This window comes from Abramis brama (genome assembly GCF_963993115.1).
Source record: "Abramis brama genome assembly, chromosome: 7".
NCBI lineage: Eukaryota > Metazoa > Chordata > Actinopteri > Cypriniformes > Leuciscidae > Abramis > Abramis brama.
Window position 1 is genome coordinate 39,836,542 of NC_139969.1, and position 22,183 is coordinate 39,858,724.

Here is a 22,183-nt window from a genome sequence, read left to right on the forward strand (position 1 = left end):
TGTAGTATTTCTGTATTCATTAGTTCCATGTATAGTCCAATTATTAAAATTCATACTTGATTGATTCTGTCTGCCTGCTCATAACTAAAGTCAATGAGATGTTTTCGATCTTAAGCTACAAAGCTGATTTGTTACTTTAAGTAACCTAATCTTATAAGAACAGGAGAGTTGTTTTCATGGCCAGAAAATAGCTTTCTTCAAATTATAAGAAAGAGATAATTTTTGTTGGGAAAGTGTTAAGTTAATCTTACGGCCGTTTTGCTGGACAAAGTTTTCCCGTTTGATGATTATTCATTTCCATTAAGGGTTATCTCATAATCGATCTGAAATAGGATTTTTGATATGTGAATGATGAATTATAATTCGTTGTGATTGATTATTCATATATACAAATCGATCTATTTTCAACTTCGAATAAATTAATGTAACTGTAAAATGCAAAATATTAATCATATTCATGATTAATTATTAAAATTCCCTATAGATCATTTGAGCTAATATTAATATTAATGTACTAATGCCAGTGCGGTTACAGCACACACTTGAAATTAAAGTAACGTTTACTTCAGTAGAGGTATGGCCACTACTACAGATATAAGTCAACCAACTTTACTTGTCTTATAATAGCTTTGGATTGGCCATGCCGTGGTTTCCCACGTACACTTATCTAAAGTAACATTAAATTAAAAGGTAAGACACACCCAGATTTAGGTTGGTCAAGCAGCACTTTTGCTGCCCTAAACGGAAATTCACTTCATGTCTTTGCAAAACACGTAGACTTGAATTAGCGCCAAAATATTAGTCGTCACTAATCTGACGCAAAACTTGCGCTAACTTACGAATCTGTTTAATTCAGCTCTCTCAGGTGTGATGGGTTTGATTTCAGAGCTGAAGTCAGGATGAGACTCTGTTTCTCTGTAATACTGCAATCACTCAGACTGAAGACAGAGAAATAACAATAGTTCACATCTATGATGATCATCTCATTGAAGAGCTACACAGCATTTAGTTTCAATAGTCTGTTCAGAAACCCAGTCACACTAGTTCCCTTTCATGGTCACTACGACTTAAGTCAGTGACGGCGAATGGGGTTTCGCTTAGAAAGCCTCTCACCTTCGAGTATACAAAACGAGCTAATGGCAAGAAAATGCCATGGGTCTGCGGAATTTGCATAGCGTAAGTCCGCCCCACGTCGTGGGTATATAAGGAAGTACGCTGGCAACATGCAGATATGTTTTCGCTTCGGAGCCAAGAGTTCTCTTCACTCCTACAAGCCATTCTGAATCATCTTCCTCTACGAGACGAGCGGCTCTTCAGTGTGTTGGTGTGACCGTGCGTTCCAGTGAGATCGCATTGCCTGCTGCTGATCTGTGCAGTGATCTGCCGACAGTGTGTGTGTTTCTCCCTGGGCGCTTCAGCACTCTGCTGAGCTTTTTTCTCTCTCTAAAAGAGCTGCACGCGGCACGTCTTTTTCAAGACGGCTCGCCCGTGTATTTACTGGATGTGGGCGCGTGATTTATCTGCCTAACGGTTACGAGTGCTGTTTCGCGTGTTGGGCTTAATCAAGCTCGGCAGCGGTCGTGGATGAGTCATGCTTTCATTACAGGAACTTGACCATTGTGATGTTTATAGATCGAGACTCAATGATCTCTGTGTGAGAGTCCCCTCTGCCACACCCCAATCTATCTCTTCCTCGAGAGGGGATACTTTGGCTGGTGGCCAGGGTGATCTGAGGGTTATGGTGTGGCATAATACCGACGAGCTTTCCTCGGGCCACGCCCCCCTCCACATCGCAAACCGTGGGGCTTCCGTTCCTCTCGGGGACCCAGTGTTTTCATTCGGGGCTCCAGCAGATGGAGTCATGTCACTCACAGCATCACAAGGCAGGCTTGATTTTGATTCTTGTATGTGAATGTGACTGACCTCAATCTCTCCAGTTTACAGTGTGAATCCTTCAGTACGGCACATAAGTGCTTCACTCCTGTGTTTCCTAGTTTATTCCCGCTCAGGTCCAGCTCTCTCAGGTGTGACGGGTTTGATTTCAGAGCTGAAGTCAGGATGAGACTCTGTTTCTCTGTAATTCTGCAATCACTCAGACTGAAGACAGAAAGAGAAGAGAAAATGAATCAGATTTATGATGATCAACTAACGTGTTTAGCTTCATCCAGCAGACTTTTGCTGACAAATAAACAGGGATATCCAGGTTCAGGGAACACAGAGAAATACTACACATTGTTCATTTAAATATACTACCAACATTGTAACAATACAAAGGTTATCTTGATCTATGTATGTTAGTTTACACATTCATTTCACATAATTTTTAAAGGGTCATGAAACCCCCTAAAACAAATTTTTTGAGATGTGAACTAGGGGTGTAAATCGGACAGTTCATCACGATACGATACGTTATCGATTCTCTCAGCCAGCGATACGATATTTGCCGATACCTCCAAAAATTCTGCGATACGATTACGATTCGATTCGATTCAGGGCTATATCGATCGATTAATCGATATTTAGATATTATGTTCACACTACCAGTTACGTTTTTATTAACTCACAAATGCAACCAAAATATATAACATGAATGTTTAATTAAACTCTTTGAAAATTGCACAGCCTCTCCCAATTGGGACATTTACAACAGAAGACATCATTTGCAAGTACTCCGTTCTTGTTCATTTTCATAAATCATGTTTTTTATTATTATTATTGTGCATTCCAAGTAATATCAATCAAACTGCAGCTTAAAAAAATACAGGTAAATTACAAAATTAAAGTTAATTGAAAGTATGCTTTAATATGTTTATGTTTAATATGTTTAATTTTTGTCTTTTTTTTTTTTTTTTTTTTTAGCAGACCAGATACATTCACATTTCATCTTTCTGAGTCAAACAAAACCAAGTAATTGCTATGATATACAATACAACACTCAGTTAATCTTTGTAACGTTAATCTCCTCAGCTGACATAGATGCCTTACAAACGTTATTGTTGTGATTAACGTACACGCAATACAGGGAGCTTTTCCCTCACCACTAAACTGCTTTAGTAAGGTTCCGTGAAAATGCTTTTATTTTCCTTTCACCCCCTGAAGAAGATATCACGGGTTCATCAAGTTCATTGAAATTATCCATCCTCGATCACTTTTAGTCAGCTTTGACGAAACTCCTCTTAGCTGCTGAAAGAGGTGTTAGTGAGGCCAGCAGGGGGTGCTCACCCTGTGGTCTGTGTGGGTCCTAATGCCCCAGTGTAGTGACGGGGACACTATACTGTCAAAAGAGCACCGTCCTTCGGATGAGACGCTAAACCGAGGTCCTGACTCTCTGTGGTCATTAAAAATCCCAGGATGTCCTTTGAAAAAGAGTAGGGGTGTAACCCCGGCATCCTGGCCAAATTTGCCCCTTGGCCCCTGTCCATCATGGCCTCCTAATCATCCCCATATACTGATTGGCTTCATCACTGTCTCCTCTCCACCAGTAAGCTGGTGTGTGGTGGGCGTTCTGGCGCAATATGGCTGCCGTCGCATCATCCAAGTGGATGCTGCACATTGGTGGTGGTTGAGGAGATTCCCCCATCTATGTAAAGCGCTTTGAGGTCTCAGAAAAGCGCTATATAAATGTAACGAATTATTATTATTATTATTATTAGCTAGGGCGTCTTTTCAAAGTGACATCTGACCTGAATACTGCGCGCTGAGTCGCTAAAACAGACTTATCATGTTGTGTTCACCAACAAGGGTGCGACTGCTTGTCTGTTTCTGCTGTAAAACATGAACTCGTGATGCCTTGACAGCGGACAATACCGGCTTTTGTGAAAAAAACTTGTTTAGGGTTTAGTCAGTCTTGTCAGGCATCTATTTCAGATGAGGAGATTAACGTTATAAAGACACACCCGCAGACAGTATGGTTGGTGAGTAAACGAAAATGTGTGCTTTGGCGGAAGGATGTTACGTGAGAATGTAGAGAGTGTCAAAATAAAGGTGTATATCGATATTTTACGTGTAGAATTGATGCATCGTATCTTTAGACGTTATATCGATGCATCGATCCCTGAAAATAGATCATCGATCACTGAAAATAATAAAAGCACTCATAAGAATTACAAATAAGTTGAAATTGGTTATTTTTGTGTTTTTCTGAGCAATTTGGTTCTTCCAGGCTGAAAAGAAAAGTGACGGTATCTGAGGTGGAAGCGTGCTTTCGAAGCATGTGATTGGCTGAATGTGAGGTAGAAGCGTGCTTTCGGAGCATGTGATTGGCTGAATGTGAGGTAGAAGCGTGCTTTCGGAGCGTGTGATTGGCTGAATGTGAGGTAGAAGCGTGCTTTCGGAGCATGTGATTGGCTGAATGTGAGGTGGAAGCGTGCTTTCGGAGCGTGTGATTGGCTGAATGTGAGGTGGAAGCGAGCTTTCAGAGCATGTGATTGGCTGAATGTGAGGTGGAAGAGTGCTTTCGGAGCATGTGATTGGCTGAATGTGAGGTGGAAGCGAGCTTTCAGAGCATGTGATTGGCTGAATGTGAGGTGGAAGTGTGTTTTCGGAGCATGTGATTGGCTGAATGTGAGGTAGAAGTGTGTTTTCGGAGCACGTGATTGGCTGAATGTGAGGTGGAAGAGTGCTTTCGGAGCATGTGATTGGCTGAATGTGAGGTGGAAGCGAGCTTTCAGAGCATGTGATTGGCTGAATGTGAGGTGGAAGCGTGCTTTCGAAGCATGTGATTGGCTGAATGTGAGGTAGAAGCATGCTTTCGGAGCGTGTGATTGGCCGAATGTGAGGTAGAAGCGTGCTTTCGGAGCATGTGATTGGCTGAATGTGAGGTGGAAGCGTGCTTTCGGAGCGTGTGATTGGCTGAATGTGAGGTGGAAGCGTGCTTTCGGAGCATGTGATTGGCTGAATGTGAGGTGGAAGCGTGCTTTCGGAGCGTGTGATTGGCTGAATGTGAGGTGGAAGCGTGCTTTCGGAGCGTGTGATTGGCTGAATGTGAGGTGAAAGCGTGATTTCGGAGCGTGTGATTGGCTGAATGTGAGGTGGAAGCGAGCTTTCAGAGCATGTGATTGGCTGAATGTTAGGTGGAAGCGTGCATTTGGAACGTGTGATTGGCTGAATGTGAGGTGAAAGCGTGATTTCGGAGCGTGTGATTGGCTGAATGTGAGGTGGAAGCGTGCTTTCGGAGCGTGTGATTGGCTGAATGTTAGGTGGAAGCGTGCATTTGGATTGTGTGATTGGCTGAATGTGAGGTGAAAGCGTGTTTTCGGAGCGTGTGATTGGCTGAATGTGAGGTGGAAGCATGCTTTCGGAGCATGTGATTGGCTGAATGTGAGGTGGAAGCATGCTTTCGGAGCATGTGATTGGCTGAATGTGAGGTGGAAGCGTGTTTTCGGAGCGTGTGATTGGCTGAATGTGAGGTGGAAGCGTGTTTTCGGAGCGTGTGATTGGCTGAATGTGAGGTGGATCATATAGTTCATATATGGACCAGAGCAAGCACTTTTCAAGTTTATATGGACATATTTCATATAGTCTAGTGCTCTAAACATGAACCAGCACCGCTCTTCTTCAAATTAAATATATGTGCAAATAAAGCCGTGTACTGATACAGCCGTACATCTGATCATGAATGCGATAATACAATGGATTATTCTGATACACAAAACACAATGATGTAGACGACAATTAAAGAACAATGGACAAAAAATTAACTATGTCTTTATCATTTATGTGCTAAACTGACACTTGTCGTTTGTTCAGACTCAGAGACTATAGTGCTCATAAATGTAATGAAAATATTATTAGATCTTTTAAACATTCTCCCTCGTTCTTGTGAGTGTGTTATATAGGGTTATATTTTTAAAATGCATCAAGGTGCCTTCAGATCCATTTATTTTTTCCCTCTGCAGTCATATTTTAATATTCATGTGTCTGTATAATGAGTGTGTTGCAGTTCTGTGTTTTATTGGTTTTTGTCTCCCCTTTCCCGCCCTCTACACTCCCACTTTTCCACAGCTTTACACACACATTTCCTCAGACTTTTCCAGCTCTGAGATGTGAACGACCAGCTAAAACAGGGGTTTCATGACACTTTAAGGTTCTTTCATGTCAATGTCACCTTTGGTTTGCTCACTGGGACAAATGTGGTTCATTGTGTTCAGGTGTTTCTTGTGTGCTTAATAGTGTCTGTGTGTATATTTAGCCCTCATGCAGAGCCGTACACACCATTGAGGTCCAGACCTTGGTCATTTTTCGACGTGTATAGACTTTATGCGCCAGAGAAACAAGCGCACAGCATCTTTAGAATATTGTCTTTGAACTTCTGTTTTTGCGGTCGCTCTGTATATTTCTATGGCATCGCTGTCGAGGAGTAATTAGCTGGTGAAGTGGATTTACTTATTGTAGAGTTAATTAAAGTTATCATGAGCATGGTAATGTTTTAAGCAAATGTCTTAACAAATGTCAGTAGACCGGGACGATTTTAAAACGAGCCGTTCATTCATAAATAGGCAAGATCGCTGTGAAAATGCAGACCGGAAGTCAAAAGACAATGAGCGCAGCTGAAAAGGGGCTATATATGGTCTATATAATGAAGGTTGTGAAATAATTGCCTAATATTAACTCTACTTTGGTGCTGTAATGATATTGCACATCACCACAATAAACGACCTCATCTGAGCTGCTTCAGCGGACTAACAACACTCGTCAATGTCAAAATGTTTGAGATGACCAATCAAATCAAAGTAGGCGGGCTTTATGTTCACAGAAGCTGCGAGTCGAGCGCAAATTCCAGCGCGACGCTTCACGACACGCTTCAGTTAACGCTCATAAAGTGTGAGATATGATGTAAGCAGTGAAACTAAACAGCTGTTTTACGATAGAAGTTTTAAACAACCCACAGAAATAATCAGTTTGCAAAGACTGTATCAATCAAAGCTCAGCTTTGGGAAGGGAAGATATACAGGTGAAGATAAGGAGACTGAGAGAGAAGAAAGAGAGAATGTGATGGAGATGAGAGAGTAAGAGCAGGTTTTGCACACTGTGCAATACCTATTAAATGCAATTAACTAATAATCTAATATGATTAAATATCAAGTGTCTGTATAATATGTGCTCTTTTATCAATTTTCAGTGCTTGTTTTGTTTATTTTATGGATGGCTCAGCTAAACAGGCCAATAAGAAACTATTAACTACTATTATTCCTTTTATACAGACGTTTTAATTAGACATTAGTATAACTAAAACGTCTACAAATGCATAAAACTGATCAGAGATCAGGTTAACCCTCTGGGGACCAAGCTGTTTTTGGGGTCCTTGAGATGTTCTGACATGCCTTGACATTTGTGCTTTTTTCAGTTATTTATAAACATGTTAATGGCAAAGGTGTAAATTCACTCTATATAGCACAAACAGGGCTACCATAATATGCGAGCAACGTGTATGTAGATGTTTGTATTTTTAAGAGAATAATGTTTATGCGTGGTTATTGAAAAAAATTAAAATGAAAGTTGCTGAATTAAGACCACAAAACACATATTAAATATGTGTCCACAAGACTTTTGACTAATTGATGTTGTCCCTTTGAGTTCTAGCTTCAAAATTATGTAAAAATAGTCTTGCTTTATCGTTCACAAAAAAAAATACATTGATTTAAATGGTGTAAAACAGGTTTTGCTTGGAAAGCCAATATGCGAGGGGGAGGAGTAGTTTACACCTTAGATTATGAATGTCCCACCCACTCTGCATAATTAGCCATTCACTCAGGTGTGAAACTGACTGAGCCACAATGCAAGGACAAAAGATGTATTTAGAAGAAGACTTATATTGACCATTTAAGATTTCGCTTACATCTCTCTTGTAAATATGTTTTGCTATTTTATTCAAAATGTTACAATTACAACAATAATTACAATTTCAACAATATTTCAAGTGTACTCTTTCTTTGTAAAAAAAAAAAAAAAAAAAGATTATAGGCCTACATTTTATCATATGTATTCATTAGTTTGAATATAGCCAACATTGGAACATCTAACATCTTAGTCTATGAATTTATTTTTGACAAAAATAGTTTTTTTTTTGCAGTTTAATACGTTGCTTATACAAATACATTTTACAAAAAACATATTCCAGTCGATTTTTACTCATCTCAGTAGGCTATAGCAAAGCAGTTTATTCTTTCACACACAGACGCGCGATTCATATTTAGGCTAAACAGTCTTTACAAATATGTCCCCTTCATTCATCTCACAGAAAGGCGAGTCATATTATAGAAATGCGATTCATCTTTTTGCGGTTTACATAGGCCTACACTAACGTTATTCCATAACGTTATTCCACACGTGTGTCATGATAGAAACACGGAAGCAAATGCAAGTTAACTCTTTTCTCTTTATTGTAAACCAGTTGATGATAGATAATGTCCAGGGCGAAACAGGATAGTGGCGCAGGGACTTCGATGGTCAGATGTGCCGTGATGAAGGGTGATGACGTGACGTGACAAATCCAGGGTGAACATCCACGGGGACACGAACAGGAACGAGGAGACACCGAGACTGGAACAAGACGAGATCACACACCGGGAACCACATACAACGATCTGACAAAGGAGATGAGAATTGAGTGAGCATATATAGGTGCTGAGACGAGCTGCAGCTGGTGACGGAGTGATGAACTTGATTGTTGATGAGTGCTGATCAGCCGACACGCCCACACAATCAGCACGCAACATACAACAACAGAAACACGAGACAAGAAAGAGGCATAGGATTTATGAACCGTGACAGTACCCCCTCCCCTAGGAACGCCTCCTGGCGTTCCCAGGCTCCCTTACCTGCCGATTGTAATCATCGATAAGGGAGTGATCCAGGATGTCTCTAGCCGGTACCCAACTCCTCTCCTCCGGCCCGTAACCTTCCCAGTCCACCAAGTACTGAAATCCGCGTCCCCTCCGCCTTGAGTCCAGAATACGACTGACCGAATAAGTAGGTTCCCCATCTACGAGTCGCGGCGGGGGGGGAACCGGGACTGGCGGATTAATACGAGCAAAAAAAACGGGCTTAATTTTGGACACATGAAAGACGGGATGAATCCTCCTGTACACTGGAGGAAGATTGAGGCGGACTGTCACCGGACTAATGATTTTAGTGACAGAGAATGGGCCAATAAATTTAGGAGCAAGCTTATTAGAAACGGAGCGGAGAGGAATGTCCTTGGTAGAAAGCCACACTTTAGAACCGACGACATACACGGGAGGCTTACGCCGGTGGCGATCGGCTTTGGCCTTAGTGCGCGCCCCCACTTGGAGTAGAGTCTCACGGGCTCTAGTCCAAGTGCGGCGACACCTCTGGACGAAGGCGTGGGCAGAGGGGACCGCGACTTCGGATTCCAGACTAGGAAAAATAGGTGGCTGGTACCCTAAACTACACTCAAACGGTGATAGGCCCGTGGATGACACTGGCAACGTGTTGTGGGCGTACTCCACCATAGACAGTTGCTGACTCCAAGAGGAAGGATTCTTGGACACTAAACATCGCAACGTTCTCTCCAAATCCTGGTTGGCTCGCTCAGTTTGGCCGTTGCTCTGGGGATGAAACCCAGAGGACAGACTGACAGTCGCACCCAGGCATTTACAAAACTCTCGCCAAAATTTGGACACAAATTGGGGTCCTCTGTCAGAAACCACGTCTATCGGGAGGCCATGTAGCCGAAAGACGTGATTAACGACAATCAACACTGTCTCCTTGGCTGAGGGTAATTTGGGCAAGGGAATGAAATGGGCCGCCTTCGAGAACCGGTCCACCACGGTCAAAACTACCGTGTGACCCTGGGAGGGTGGGAGGGCGGTGACAAAATCTAGAGCGATATGGGACCAGGGTCTCGAAGGCACCGGCAGCGGTTGAAGTAACCCATCTGGAGGGCGATTGGAAGTCTTACCTGTGGCACAAACTGAGCAAGCCAAGACAAAATTGTGAACGTCACGAGCCATGAGAGGCCACCAGAATCGTTGCTTGACCAAAAATTTAGTGCGATTAACTCCTGGATGGCAAGCCACATTGGAACAATGTCCCCACTGAATCACGCTGGACCGTAAACCCTCAGGCACAAATAAACGATTCGGTGGACAACGAGTCGGAGGCGTTACCCCTTCTAAGGCCTTCTTGACCTTCGATTCGATCTCCCATGTGAGTGTAGAGACGAATAGAGACTCTGGTAAAATGCACTCGGGAGTAGACGGGCGTTCGGAACGGTCAAAAATACGCGATAAAGAATCGGGTTTGATGTTTTTGGAACCCGGGCGGTACGAGAGAGTAAAATCAAAACGACCGAAAAAAAGAGCCCACCGAGCCTGCCTGGAGTTTAGTCTTTTAGCTGTCCGAATATATTCCAAGTTCTTGTGATCGGTCCAGACGATAAAAGGTACCCCCGACCCTTCTAACCAGTGGCGCCATTCCTCCAATGCTAACTTGACTGCCAATAACTCTCTGTTGCCAATGTCATAATTGCGCTCCGCAGGGGATAAACGATGAGACAAAAACGCGCAAGGATGCATCTTATCGTCTGAGGAAGAACGCTGGGATAACACTGCACCTACCCCCACCTCTGACGCATCGACCTCCACCACGAACTGACGTGATGGATCAGGGGTTATCAGAATGGGGGCTGAAACGAAGCAACCCTTTAGTTTGGCAAACGCAGCCTCGGCTGCGTCTGACCACCTGAACGTCGTTCTGGGGGAGGTCAAGGCGGTCAGAGGTGTGGCTAGTTGGCTGAAATTGCGAATGAAACGCCGGTAGAAATTGGCGAACCCCAGAAACCTCTGTAGGGCCTTACGGGAATCTGGACTTGGCCATTCTACCACAGCCTTAATCTTCTCAGGATCCATGCGCATTCCCTCAACCGACACGATGTAACCTAAGAAAGGAACAGACTGTGCATGAAAATCGCATTTCTCCGCCTTGACAAAAAGCCCATTCTCTAGCAATCTCTGGAGCACTTGTCGGACGTGTTGCACATGTTCCTGGAGAGACGAAGAAAAAATCAATATGTCATCCAGGTAGACATATATGAACTGATCGACCATGTCTCGCAACACGTCGTTGACAAGTGCTTGGAAGACCGCTGGGGAGTTGGACAGCCCGAAGGGCATGACCAAGTATTCAAAGTGCCCCCTGGGGGTGTTAAAAGCGGTCTTCCATTCATCCCCCTCCCTGATGCGGACCAAATGATAAGCATTACGTAAATCCAATTTCGTGAAGACGGACGCTCCCTGCAACCTCTCGAAGGCTGAAGACATCAACGGCAAAGGATAAGTATTCTTTACCGTGATGCTGTTCAGCCCCCGGTAGTCAATACAAGGTCGCAGAGACCCGTCCTTCTTCCCCACAAAAAAGAACCCCGCCCCCGCTGGAGAAGAGGAAGGACGGATGAACCCTGTTGCTAGAGAATCAGAAATATATTTCTCCATGGCCTCCCTCTCTGGAACAGAGAGTGAATATAACTTGCCCTTGGGCGGAGACGTACCTGGCAGTAAATCTATGGCACAGTCATAGGGACGATGCGGGGGAAGAGAAGCAGCCCGAGACTTACTGAACACCTCCTTCAGGTCCAGGTACTCCGCGGGCACGTTAGATAAATCCACTGCCTCCTCCTGAAACACAGGGACAGAAACAGACGGACAAGCCGACACAAGACAAGACTTATGACAAAAACTGCTCCACGCAGACACTGAATTGGTTAGCCAGTCCACTCTAGGATTGTGACGGGTGAGCCAGGGGTGACCAAGGACGATGGGTGCGAGGGGAGTGTCCAGAATGTAAAAGGAGATGACTTCTGTGTGATTTCCTGATGTGATGAGAGTGATGTCTTCGGTGATGAGTGAGATGGTGGGAAGTTCCTGGCCGTTAAGAGCGTGTACTGAGATCTTGTGTGTGAGGGGTCTGAGGGGAACTTGGAGTTTGCGTGCAAATGAATGGTCCATGAAATTACCCTCTGCCCCAGAATCCAGCAGTGCTCGACAGTCGTGAAGGTAAGTTGACCATCTCAGTCTTACCGGAAGGAGAGTAGATGTGGATGAGGACTTCTCGGCGGAGATCCCACCCGATAGTAGCCTCATACTTACTATCGGGCTGGGCCTTTTAACGGGCAGTTATAGGCGAAGTGACCCGCTCCTCCACAGTACATGCAAAGGCCCTGGGATCTCCGCCTCTCCTTCTCCTCCCGGGAAAGCCGGGCTCGACCCACCTGCATGGGCTCGTGATCGCAGACAGGGCTGACCGCGTCCCCGCCTCCGACTCGTTGGCCCTCGAACCCTCCTGTGGGCCGACTGGGCAACGTGCGTCGATTCATTCGTGATAACCGTGCGTCCACTCTTAATGCCAACGCAATCAGGTCGTTGAGAGAAGCTGGCAGGTCCATGGCATAAATCTCCTTCTGGACGCGGTCAGCCAGCCCATGCAGGAACATATCCCACTGCGCCTCCTCGTTCCATTGGCTCTCCGCCGCTAGAGTCCGAAACTCGATGGAGAAGTCTGAAACGGATCTCTCTCCCTGTCGCAAATCGGCCAGCATCCTTGCTGCCTCACGTCCAGCGACGGACCGGTCGAAAACTCGTTTCATTTCGGCGGAGAGCTCCTGGAACGAGGCACAGCATGGGTCTTGATTCTCCCACACCGCTGTTCCCCAGAGTGCCGCCCTCCCAGTCAGCAGCGTCAGCACAAAGGCGACCTTAGTCTGCTCGTTGTTGAATGTTCTGGGCTGAAGAGAGAAGTGCATGGAGCATCGTGTTAAGAAAGCTCGACAGAAGTTGGGTTCACCTGCATAGGACTCAGGAACTGGTAGGCGGGGCTCCGACTGGGAGGGATTCTCTGGTGGTGGTGGGGGAACCGGCGGTGTGGGGGGCGCAGCGGGACCTCGCAGATGTTGAAGCTGTTGGGTGAGCCCGGACACCTGCGCCACTAGAGCCTGAACAGCGCGAGCTGTATCGCTGAGGTTCTTCTCCTGGGAGTCCATTCGAAGTATGCTGCTGTTCACGAATTCCTCCAGCGATCTGGTGGAGCTACTTGCTGCTTCCATCGATCGGTCAGATCGTTCTGTCATGATAGAAACACGGAAGCAAATGCAAGTTAACTCTTTTCTCTTTATTGTAAACCAGTTGATGATAGATAATGTCCAGGGCGAAACAGGATAGTGGCGCAGGGACTTCGATGGTCAGATGTGCCGTGATGAAGGGTGATGACGTGACGTGACAAATCCAGGGTGAACATCCACGGGGACACGAACAGGAACGAGGAGACACCGAGACTGGAACAAGACGAGATCACACACCGGGAACCACATACAACGATCTGACAAAGGAGATGAGAATTGAGTGAGCATATATAGGTGCTGAGACGAGCTGCAGCTGGTGACGGAGTGATGAACTTGATTGTTGATGAGTGCTGATCAGCCGACACGCCCACACAATCAGCACGCAACATACAACAACAGAAACACGAGACAAGAAAGAGGCATAGGATTTATGAACCGTGACAACGTGAGAAAAGAAAACAGCCTACCTCACTCCTCAGCGGAATCTGCTCCTCATTTCAGGAGATATTGCTCCTCATCAGCACTGTTCTGAGGAATATTTTCTCCATAAGGTAGGCTATAATGTCTCACTCGCGAGGAGTCGCGACGCGCTTTGTTTACAGCTGATGTGGGCGTTTCACAGCTCTGAAATAGTTCTCAGAATTTGCGTTTGAATAGCACGCGCTCTCCGGGGAGTGGTCACATTACTGTGAATGAGCTCCTAATGAGCTCGACAGGAGTCGCTCTCTTTTTATACAGATTACAGAAGCTGAGAATATTTGTTTTTTATATAAATGACTTCATTTAAAAGATGCGATCTCAAGCTTTATGCCCGTGGGTCTGTTTGCCTGTTTGACTGAATTTTCGCGGAGTTATAGATCATTTTCGAACGCGTTTCAAATGGGAGTTTACTGACAGAGAGAAGGCAGAAATCGCATCATGTTAATTTTTCTTTATTTGTCAAAAAGCAAAACACTTTATTTTTATTGTGAGTATACAGAAAAAAAATAGAAACTGAACAGGATCGATTGATGTATTACACGAAAATGAAAGATCAAAATTAACAGAGCATTTAGTGTTTATTTTCATTGCTAAAAAAAAAAAACGAGCAAAACGCGCGGGCGCGTTTGTGGTCCCCAGAGGGTTAAACCCACAGACACTTGTTCAATCTTAGTAAATCTGCATGATTCATGGGTTCACAGAGATCATCGCCCCCCAGTGGAGAACCATTGACATTTCCAAACATTTCCAAACGTTTCGAAAGTTATGACGTAACTAAGCCTCGTTTACTGAAATCATGTGACTTTGGTAGTTTGATACACACTCCGAACCACTGATTCAAAACAAAAGATTCGTAAAGTTTTCGTAGCTTCATGAAGCGTGTTTCGAAAGCGCCCATCACTAGCGTTCAGTGGATCTTATTACAGGCAGATACTGATCACAGACTTTTAAAATGCACTTGTTAAATTTTTACAAGTTACAGTATATGCTGCACCAAAATTAGACATTTTACATTTTGGGAAATACAAACATTGAATTGAAAGCAGTTATGAACATTTCTGATTCTGATGTCACAAAAAACATTGTTCTGCCTCTACAGTAACTGAAATAATTATTGACCCATGATCCAACTGTCTGTCTTAACCAAATATTTAAAGCTTGATAACATGTTTTAATTGTGTGTTTTTAATTTGCTGTTTAATTTTATTACTTTAAATTGTTGTGGCTCTGTGTGATGCTGAGGAAAAAAACTGCTCTCACTCAAACAAGTGAGGAAATATTATCATCAGCTAACATTACTACTAAAAGTAAAGTAATATTATAAATAAATGAGCAATACTCACGTCAGTGTGTTGAGTTGACAATGTTTATCCTGCAGTAGAGCAGCGATCTGATTCACTCCTGTGTCTCCTAGTTCATGTTCACTCAGATTCAGCTCTTTCTGGAGAAACGGGTTTTTACCCACAACTCTATTCACATACTGACAGGCTTCCTCTGCATCAGGACTCAAAAACCTGCATAAGAGTCAATTCAGTTCTCAACTAAATGTCTGTTGCATTACAAAAACAATTGATATGATAAAGAAAATTCTTTGAACATTTAAATACACAAATAAATCTAAATTTAAGAGAAACTAGAGCGGCACTCAGTCCTAAAGCAAACTCATAAGAGCAAAAACGTCTCACAGAGCAGAAGGGCAAAAGCTCACTAGATCATGGTTTTCAGTATGAATACAGAGTGTGAAATTAAGATCTTTCTGGTTTTTAAGCAGGAGAAGTGAGAAACGTCAGCACAGAGAAAACTGGCTTGTGAAACTGCATGTTTGTGAACATCTGGAGACTCATAGACCTGCTGTAGAGAGATGCAGTGAATCTGGGCTTGATGGAAAACAACTGTGTTCAGAAAACTATTTCACTAAAAGGTTATCTAGAATTGTGATGAGAAGTGTGCACAAAAATAAAATTGTGCATTTTTAATTATCAAGGTATACTCCAGAATAGCAGCCCATATACTGACCCATAATGTCTATTTGACCTTTAGCTCGTATCACAACTAAACTGTGTTGACGTTTATCATCATCATGACAGAACCTGCAGCATCTGATCTGATCTTGATCATTTTGATGCAACAAATTGTCAAGCTAATTGTATAGCTAAAATAATATATCAGTTATGAATATTTAGCCTCCATATAACTAATTTAGTTAATTATTTGATCCCGTCTCACCTCAGTGTCTTCAGTTGACAGTCTGGATCCTGTAGTAAATCATTGAGCTCCTTCACTCCTGATTGTCCAGGATCATTTCCTGTGAGATCCAGCTCTATCAGGTGTGAAGGGTTTGATCTCAGAGCTGAAGCCAGAGCTTTATAACCTTCTTCTGTCACACTGCAGTTAGAGAGTCTAGAACAGGAATGAAAGCATTCAGCTGATTAATCAGTTAAACCAGAACAATATAAATCCATAAACTTGAATTTTATTTTGTTCTTTGTACAAATGCATTGAAAGTTAGTTGCAAAAACTGACAACTGAATATGGAGGCAAACAAAAGGCACAGAAATCTTTAATATGTTAGACATCAAGACATAATTATTTAAAACTGTGTAAGCCCGTTTATCGGTCCAAATGGGGGTTTCCGCCAGAACGGGTGAAGGTCTCGCGTGTTACTGTCTTTCCACGTGGCAAAGTAATTTAATTCCATTTAAGCTTTTATCTGACTCCATTTTATATCTGACTCCATTTTATCACAACCTCGAATTTAAGTTAGATTGCCAATTGGTTATTGGTCAATTATATAATAGTTTAGCAATACATTTGATTGTTCTATTTAATTCTTTACTTATATTTTACCCATTCATATTAGGTAGCTATGTCGCCTGAGATCGGTCACATTCATGCTTACACAATCAAAGATACTTTGGTATAGCCCCCGTGATTGCATACACTTGAAATTAAAGTAGCGTTTACTTCAGTAGAGGTATGGCCACTACTACAGATATAAGTCAACCAACTTTACTTGTCTTATAATAGCTTTGGATTGGCCATGCCGTGGTTTCCCACGTACACTTATCTAAAGTAACATTAAATTAAAAGGTAAGACACACCCAGATTTAGGTTGGTCAAGCAGCACTTTTGCTGCCCTAAATGGAAATTCACTTCTTGTCTTTACAAAACACGTACACTTGAATTAGCGCCAAAATATTAGTCGTCACTAATCTGATGCAAAACTTGCAGTAACATACAAATCAGTTTAATCTACCTGGGAAAACTATTTCAAAGTCAGTCGGAATAAAATCAAATGTAACAATTTATTATATCAGGTAAATGTATCATGCCAATTACATAATCAGTTAAAAGGTAATGAATACAAAACATCAAATGCTCTGGAATAAAGAGAGAAGATGCGAACCTGACATTATAAAATACATGATGTGTAGTGCCTGCATACACTCTATATCACAGGCTAATTTGAGCTACAAATCACCACAAGCCTTCTTCAGCATCTCCCTAAACACTCAGACCAAGGCAGAAACCTCTTTTCAAATGTAAACATGAGTTCACAGTGGGAATTTGCATTAATCACCGTCCCAGACTTACTGGGGACAGAAGTTGAGGGAATGATGTGTAAATTGGGAGGTGATCAACTCAAGTGTGATAGTGTCTCGAATGGGGATGGTAATATAGCAAGAGAGTTCAAATGTTAATTTCCTTGTTTTCTCAGAGAGTTGCCCTCTCTTCCAGTTCTTCCAGTTTATCCAGTCGTACAACTGTACAGGTCTGAAAGTCTGTGATCTGAATGATCCACAACAAGTAACCTGAAAATGGTCGGACAATGAGAAAATTAAAGTTCCCTTTCGTTCGGTCACTCCTACGTCACATCGGTAGGAGTTACCAACGAATTGGGATCACGCTAGGGAGACCAATTGCCTTCGAGTGAAACTAAAACGAGCCAATGAACATTGGCATGCAAGACTTGCATTCTGCGCCCCGCCTGGCAGTGCAGGTATAAAGCGGAAACGCGAGGATACACAAATTGATTTCTGCTTCAGAGCCGACCGGTTGTGCCCTCTAAGTGAATGAGCGTTCGGATAGTGTTTTCCACAAGCTCAACAAGTCTGCTGTTTCAAGACCTCTCTGTGTTGGTGTTACGCCGTTTCAGTGATCTTCACGACTCTCCCAGGTAACGGCTGTTACTTCACGCGATCTGCTTCTTTCAAAGAGCTGTTGTCACAGCTGGTATCCGGTTGAGTGCACACAGTGGGCTTGCAGTTTCCCCGCTGTGTTGCCACGTTGATCCCTGTGTGCTTCAGCACAATAAGAGAGTGTTTCTGAAAGAGCAACACGAGTGAAGATCGCGTCCTTTTCAGGATGACGTTTCATCCGTGTGTTTCTGGATGTGGTCAATATCTGCCACCGGTTGATGGTCACGATCGCTGCCTCTCGTGTTTGGGCCTCGCGCACGCTGAGGCAGTGCTTGTGAATGAGTCATGTTCCCACTGCGGGAACATGACCATCGCGATGTTAAGATCGAGACTGAGAACCCTCAGACGAGGGGGAGTCTCTTTGGAGATTCCCCGATCTAGTGCTTCTTCTGGTTCATTACAGAAGAAAGCTACTTCAGCTAATCCCATTGGTGGTCTGAGGATCCCAATGAGGAATGACCCGCCGGGTGAAAGACCCCCACGGGCCCCTCACTCCTCTGCATCGCTACCATCGGGGTCTTCGCAAGGGACCGCTGGGCCATCTCATGTGGCTCTAGTTGTTTCCTTCGAAGCTCCGCCGGAGGACCAGATGTCGATCGCTGCATTGGAGGGAGAGCGGTCATCTTCTGGGGATGACAACTCAGCTGCGTTGCCCCCTTCGGGTGTGGTAGCGTTGCCCGAGCCGGACCCGGAAATGGCCACTACGCTTGCCCGGGCGGCTGCGAGTGTCATGTGGAATCCTTTACCGTGTCCCGAACCCTTGCGACTCTCGATGGCGGGGCAGTGAAGGGATACGAGGGCATCCCCCCAGTGGAACGGTCGGTGGCGATGCAATTGTGTCCCAAGACTGCGTCCACCTGGTGGGGTAACCCCACGCTCCCCTCCCACGCATGTAGGTTATCTTCCAGTCTGACTGGAAAGGCTTACAATGCGTGTAGAGAAGCTGCTTCTGCCCTGCATGCCATGGCGCTTCTCCAGGTCCACCAGGCCAAAGCGCTCAGTGACATGCAGGAGGGTGGTACTGACCCATGGGTGCTCCAAGAGCTGCGTACGGCGACGGACCTCACGCACGTTCCCTGGACCGGGCGATGTCCAAAACTCGTGGACCAGGAGCGACACCTGTGGCTCACCCTGGCCGATATGAGGGAGTCGGACAAGAGTAAGTTCCTGAACTCCCCAATTTCCCAGGGTGGCCTCTTCGGCGACGCGGTGGAGAGCTACGCCCAACAGTTCTTGAGGTCATCAAGCACATCATGCCCCGGAAACAGGCTGCTGCTGCCCAGTCTTCGCCGGCTGCTCGTTGCCGAGGGCGCCCTCCTGCCGCCGCCTCCACCCCTGCTCAGCCTAAGCAGCAGCCTCCATCTAGGCAGCAGGGTGCCGGCCGCAAAAGAGCTGCCCAGCCTGCTCGGAGTTCGTCTAAACCTCCAGGCAAGATGAGAGGGAAGTGACCCTGAGACAGGCGACCCAGAGGATGTGACTGCTGCTCTTCAGGAATGTGTGTCTGCATCACTCCTTCCCCCGGAGGAGGGCCGGGTGGAGAATCTTTGGTTCCGTTTTGTTTCTGTTCCGCCGCTAGCCGGGTACCCAAAACCTCAATAAAAGAGCAGTTTCCACTTCCCCTGGGTCACACACGGCCGAGACTGGCAGTCAAGGACGACGCTCAATTGCCTCGCCGCTCCCAGTCTCCCACGTCCAAGAGGGCCAGAATGACAGTGTGCGCCGCCACGTTGCCTCGGCGCTCTCATTCCCCTAGCCCCAGCGCTCAGATGGCAGTGACGCCGCCCAGGCCTCGTCACTCTCATCTCCCACTGGGCAAGGAGGGTCAGAAACCTGGACTCAATGCCCCCGGGCCTCACTCCTCGTTTCCCCTCCTTCCTTCACCTCTGGGCAACGAGCAGCCGAACGCCTCTGGGCCTTCCCTGCCATCTGCCCCCTCGTGGAAGTAGGCTGGAGTTGCTCCGCACACCCAGACCCCACTCTCGGCCGCTTCAATGCCTCTGGAGTCGAGTCTCTGCCTTCCACCACGCTGCCCCACCCCGGGTACGCCAGTGGTCCATCTGGCTCGGCTATGCAATTCAGTTTGCCCGCTGGCCTCCCAAGTTCAGGAGCATCCGGTTCACCCATGTGCGGAGCTGCGATACCCCTGTCCTGAGGAAAGAGATCGACGTCCTGCTGGCGAAGGACGCGATCGAGCCGGTCCCTCCAGCCGAGATGAGGTCAGGGTTTTACAGCCCTTACTTCATTGTACCCAAGAAAGGCGGTGGGTTACGACCAATCCTGGACCTGCGAGTTTTGAATCGGGCCCTGCACAAGCTCCCGTCCAAAATGCTGACGCAGAAACGCAACTTCGAGTGCATCCGTCCCCGGGATTGGTTTGCAGTGATCAACCTGAAGGACACGCAATTTCATGTCTCGATTCTTCCTTGACACAGACCGTTTCTACGTTTTGCATTCGAGGGTCGAGCATATCAGTACAAGGTCCTACCCTTCGGGCTGGTCGTCACCCCATGTCTTCACGAAAGTCGCGGAGGCGGCCATTGTTCCCATGAGAGAACGTGGCGTTAGCATTCTTAACTATCTCAAAGACTGGCTCATAATAACTCACTCGCGGGATCTGTTGAGCGAACACAGGGACATGGTGCTTCGGCATCTCAGTCAGCTGGGGCTTCAGGTCAACTGGGACAAGAGCAAACTCTGCCCCACGCAGAGGATCTCTTATCTCGGTATGGAGTTGGACTCGGTCAGTCAGACCGCGCGCCTCACGGAGGCGTCCAGTCAGTGCTCAACTGCCTCAAGTCCTTTCAAGGCCAGTCAGCGGTCCCACTGAAACAGTTTCAGAGGCTCCTGGGGCATATGGCAGCCGCAGCAACGCCGCCGTTCCGGTAGAACATCACCCCGCACTCACCGTCACCATCGCCAAACCTTCAGCCCTTGGTCAGACCCTGCATTTCTACGGGTCGGAGTGCCCTTAGTCCAGGTGTCCAGGCATGCTGTGGTTTTCACAGATGCTTCTGCCAACGGCTGGGGGGCCACGTACAACGGGCATGCAGTCCCTATGGCGACCCCATATGTGTCTTCTCCACGATCGGTTACCCCGCCGGGTTAGCCAGCGTCTTCCCCTCGACAGAGTCCGCTCTGTCGTCTCTGCTGAGTCCGGGCTGGGACTACCTCAGAGACTGCCATGTGTTCACTACCCTCCGGGCTAGTGCACATGTGTATTTCCTAGTGCCTCCCTTCGGGCAGTTTTGGGCTCCGCAGCGTTCCCTCTTACGAAAATGGGCACGCTTTCCCAGTGTTTTCCAATATCCACTGAGCGGGTCTTGCGGAACAGCAGTGTGATCTTTCCAGCTAAGCTTCCGCACATAAGATAAGTTCCAAGAAACTGCTGGCGGAAGCTTAGGCAGGGCGCTGGAAGGGGCCAGCACCATGGCGTTTTGTTAGGGATCCCAATTCATTTGTTAACTCCTACCGACGTGACGTAGGAGTGACCCGAATGAAAGGGAACGTCTCGGTTACATATGGTAATCCTCGTTCCCTGAATGAGGGAACGGAGACGTCACGTCCCGTCGCCATGGTTGCTGTACCTTCGCGGAGGACCGGACACCGTTCTGTGTATGCTCGCACTTCCGCTTTATACTGGCACTGGCAGGCGGGGCGCGGAATGCAAATCTTGCATGCCAATGTTCATTGGCTCGTTTTAGTTTCACTCGAAGGCAATTGGTCTCCCTAGCGTGATCCCGATTCGTTGGTAACTCCTACCGACGTGACGTCTCCGTTCCCTCACTCAGGGAACGAGGGTTACCGTACGTAACCGTACGTAACCGAGACGTTTGGGAATGGCCTAATTAAAGTCCAGACTTCAACTCCATTGAAATGCTGTGGAAGTACGTGAAACACAGCTCATGCTGGAAAATCTACAAATGTCACTGAGCTGAAGCAGCTTTGTAAGGAGGAGAGGGAAAAATGGACCAAAATACCTTCACAGTGGTGTAAAACACTCATAAACTAGTGTTTAGTCGAGAATAGCTGCAAAGCTGAAAGCAGAATCAAAAGATACACAGCTCCCTCAAAAGCACTAAAATACATTAATCCTGTCACATAAAAAATTAAGAGAAGTGATTTCTACCAGATATCGCCCTCCATTCTGTGGCAGATTTACCAGATCAAACAGAATCATCTGAATTCTGACTCAACACTAGGTATGCAAGTAATGATTACATCACTAAAGTATAAATTATAAACAAAAACAGCACAATTTAAGTGTTAACTTATAGGAAGTAAAATATACATATATAGAAAATACTTTATCCACTAAATATTATAATCCCTTGCCATTATTTGCATTACAGTGCAGTACTAGGTGTTAAAGGGATAGTTCACCCAAAAATGAAAATTAGCCCTTGATTTACTCACCCTCAAGTCATCCTAG

The 22,183-nt window shown here is 45.6% G+C and overlaps 1 protein-coding gene across 1 annotated transcript in view; it reads right to left on the reverse strand.

Moving 5' to 3' along the window:
- LOC311087282 (NACHT, LRR and PYD domains-containing protein 12-like) overlaps positions 1 to 22,183 on the reverse strand; it is a gene marked incomplete at its 3' end in the record, with an annotated part of 349,673 nt that overhangs the window by 91,957 nt on the left and 235,533 nt on the right. Inside the window, exon 17 of the mRNA XM_084120582.1 lies at positions 1,924 to 2,097. Within this exon, the coding sequence (XP_083976708.1) occupies positions 1,924 to 2,097 (174 nt within the window). The remainder of the gene's footprint in view (positions 1 to 1,923; positions 2,098 to 22,183) is intronic.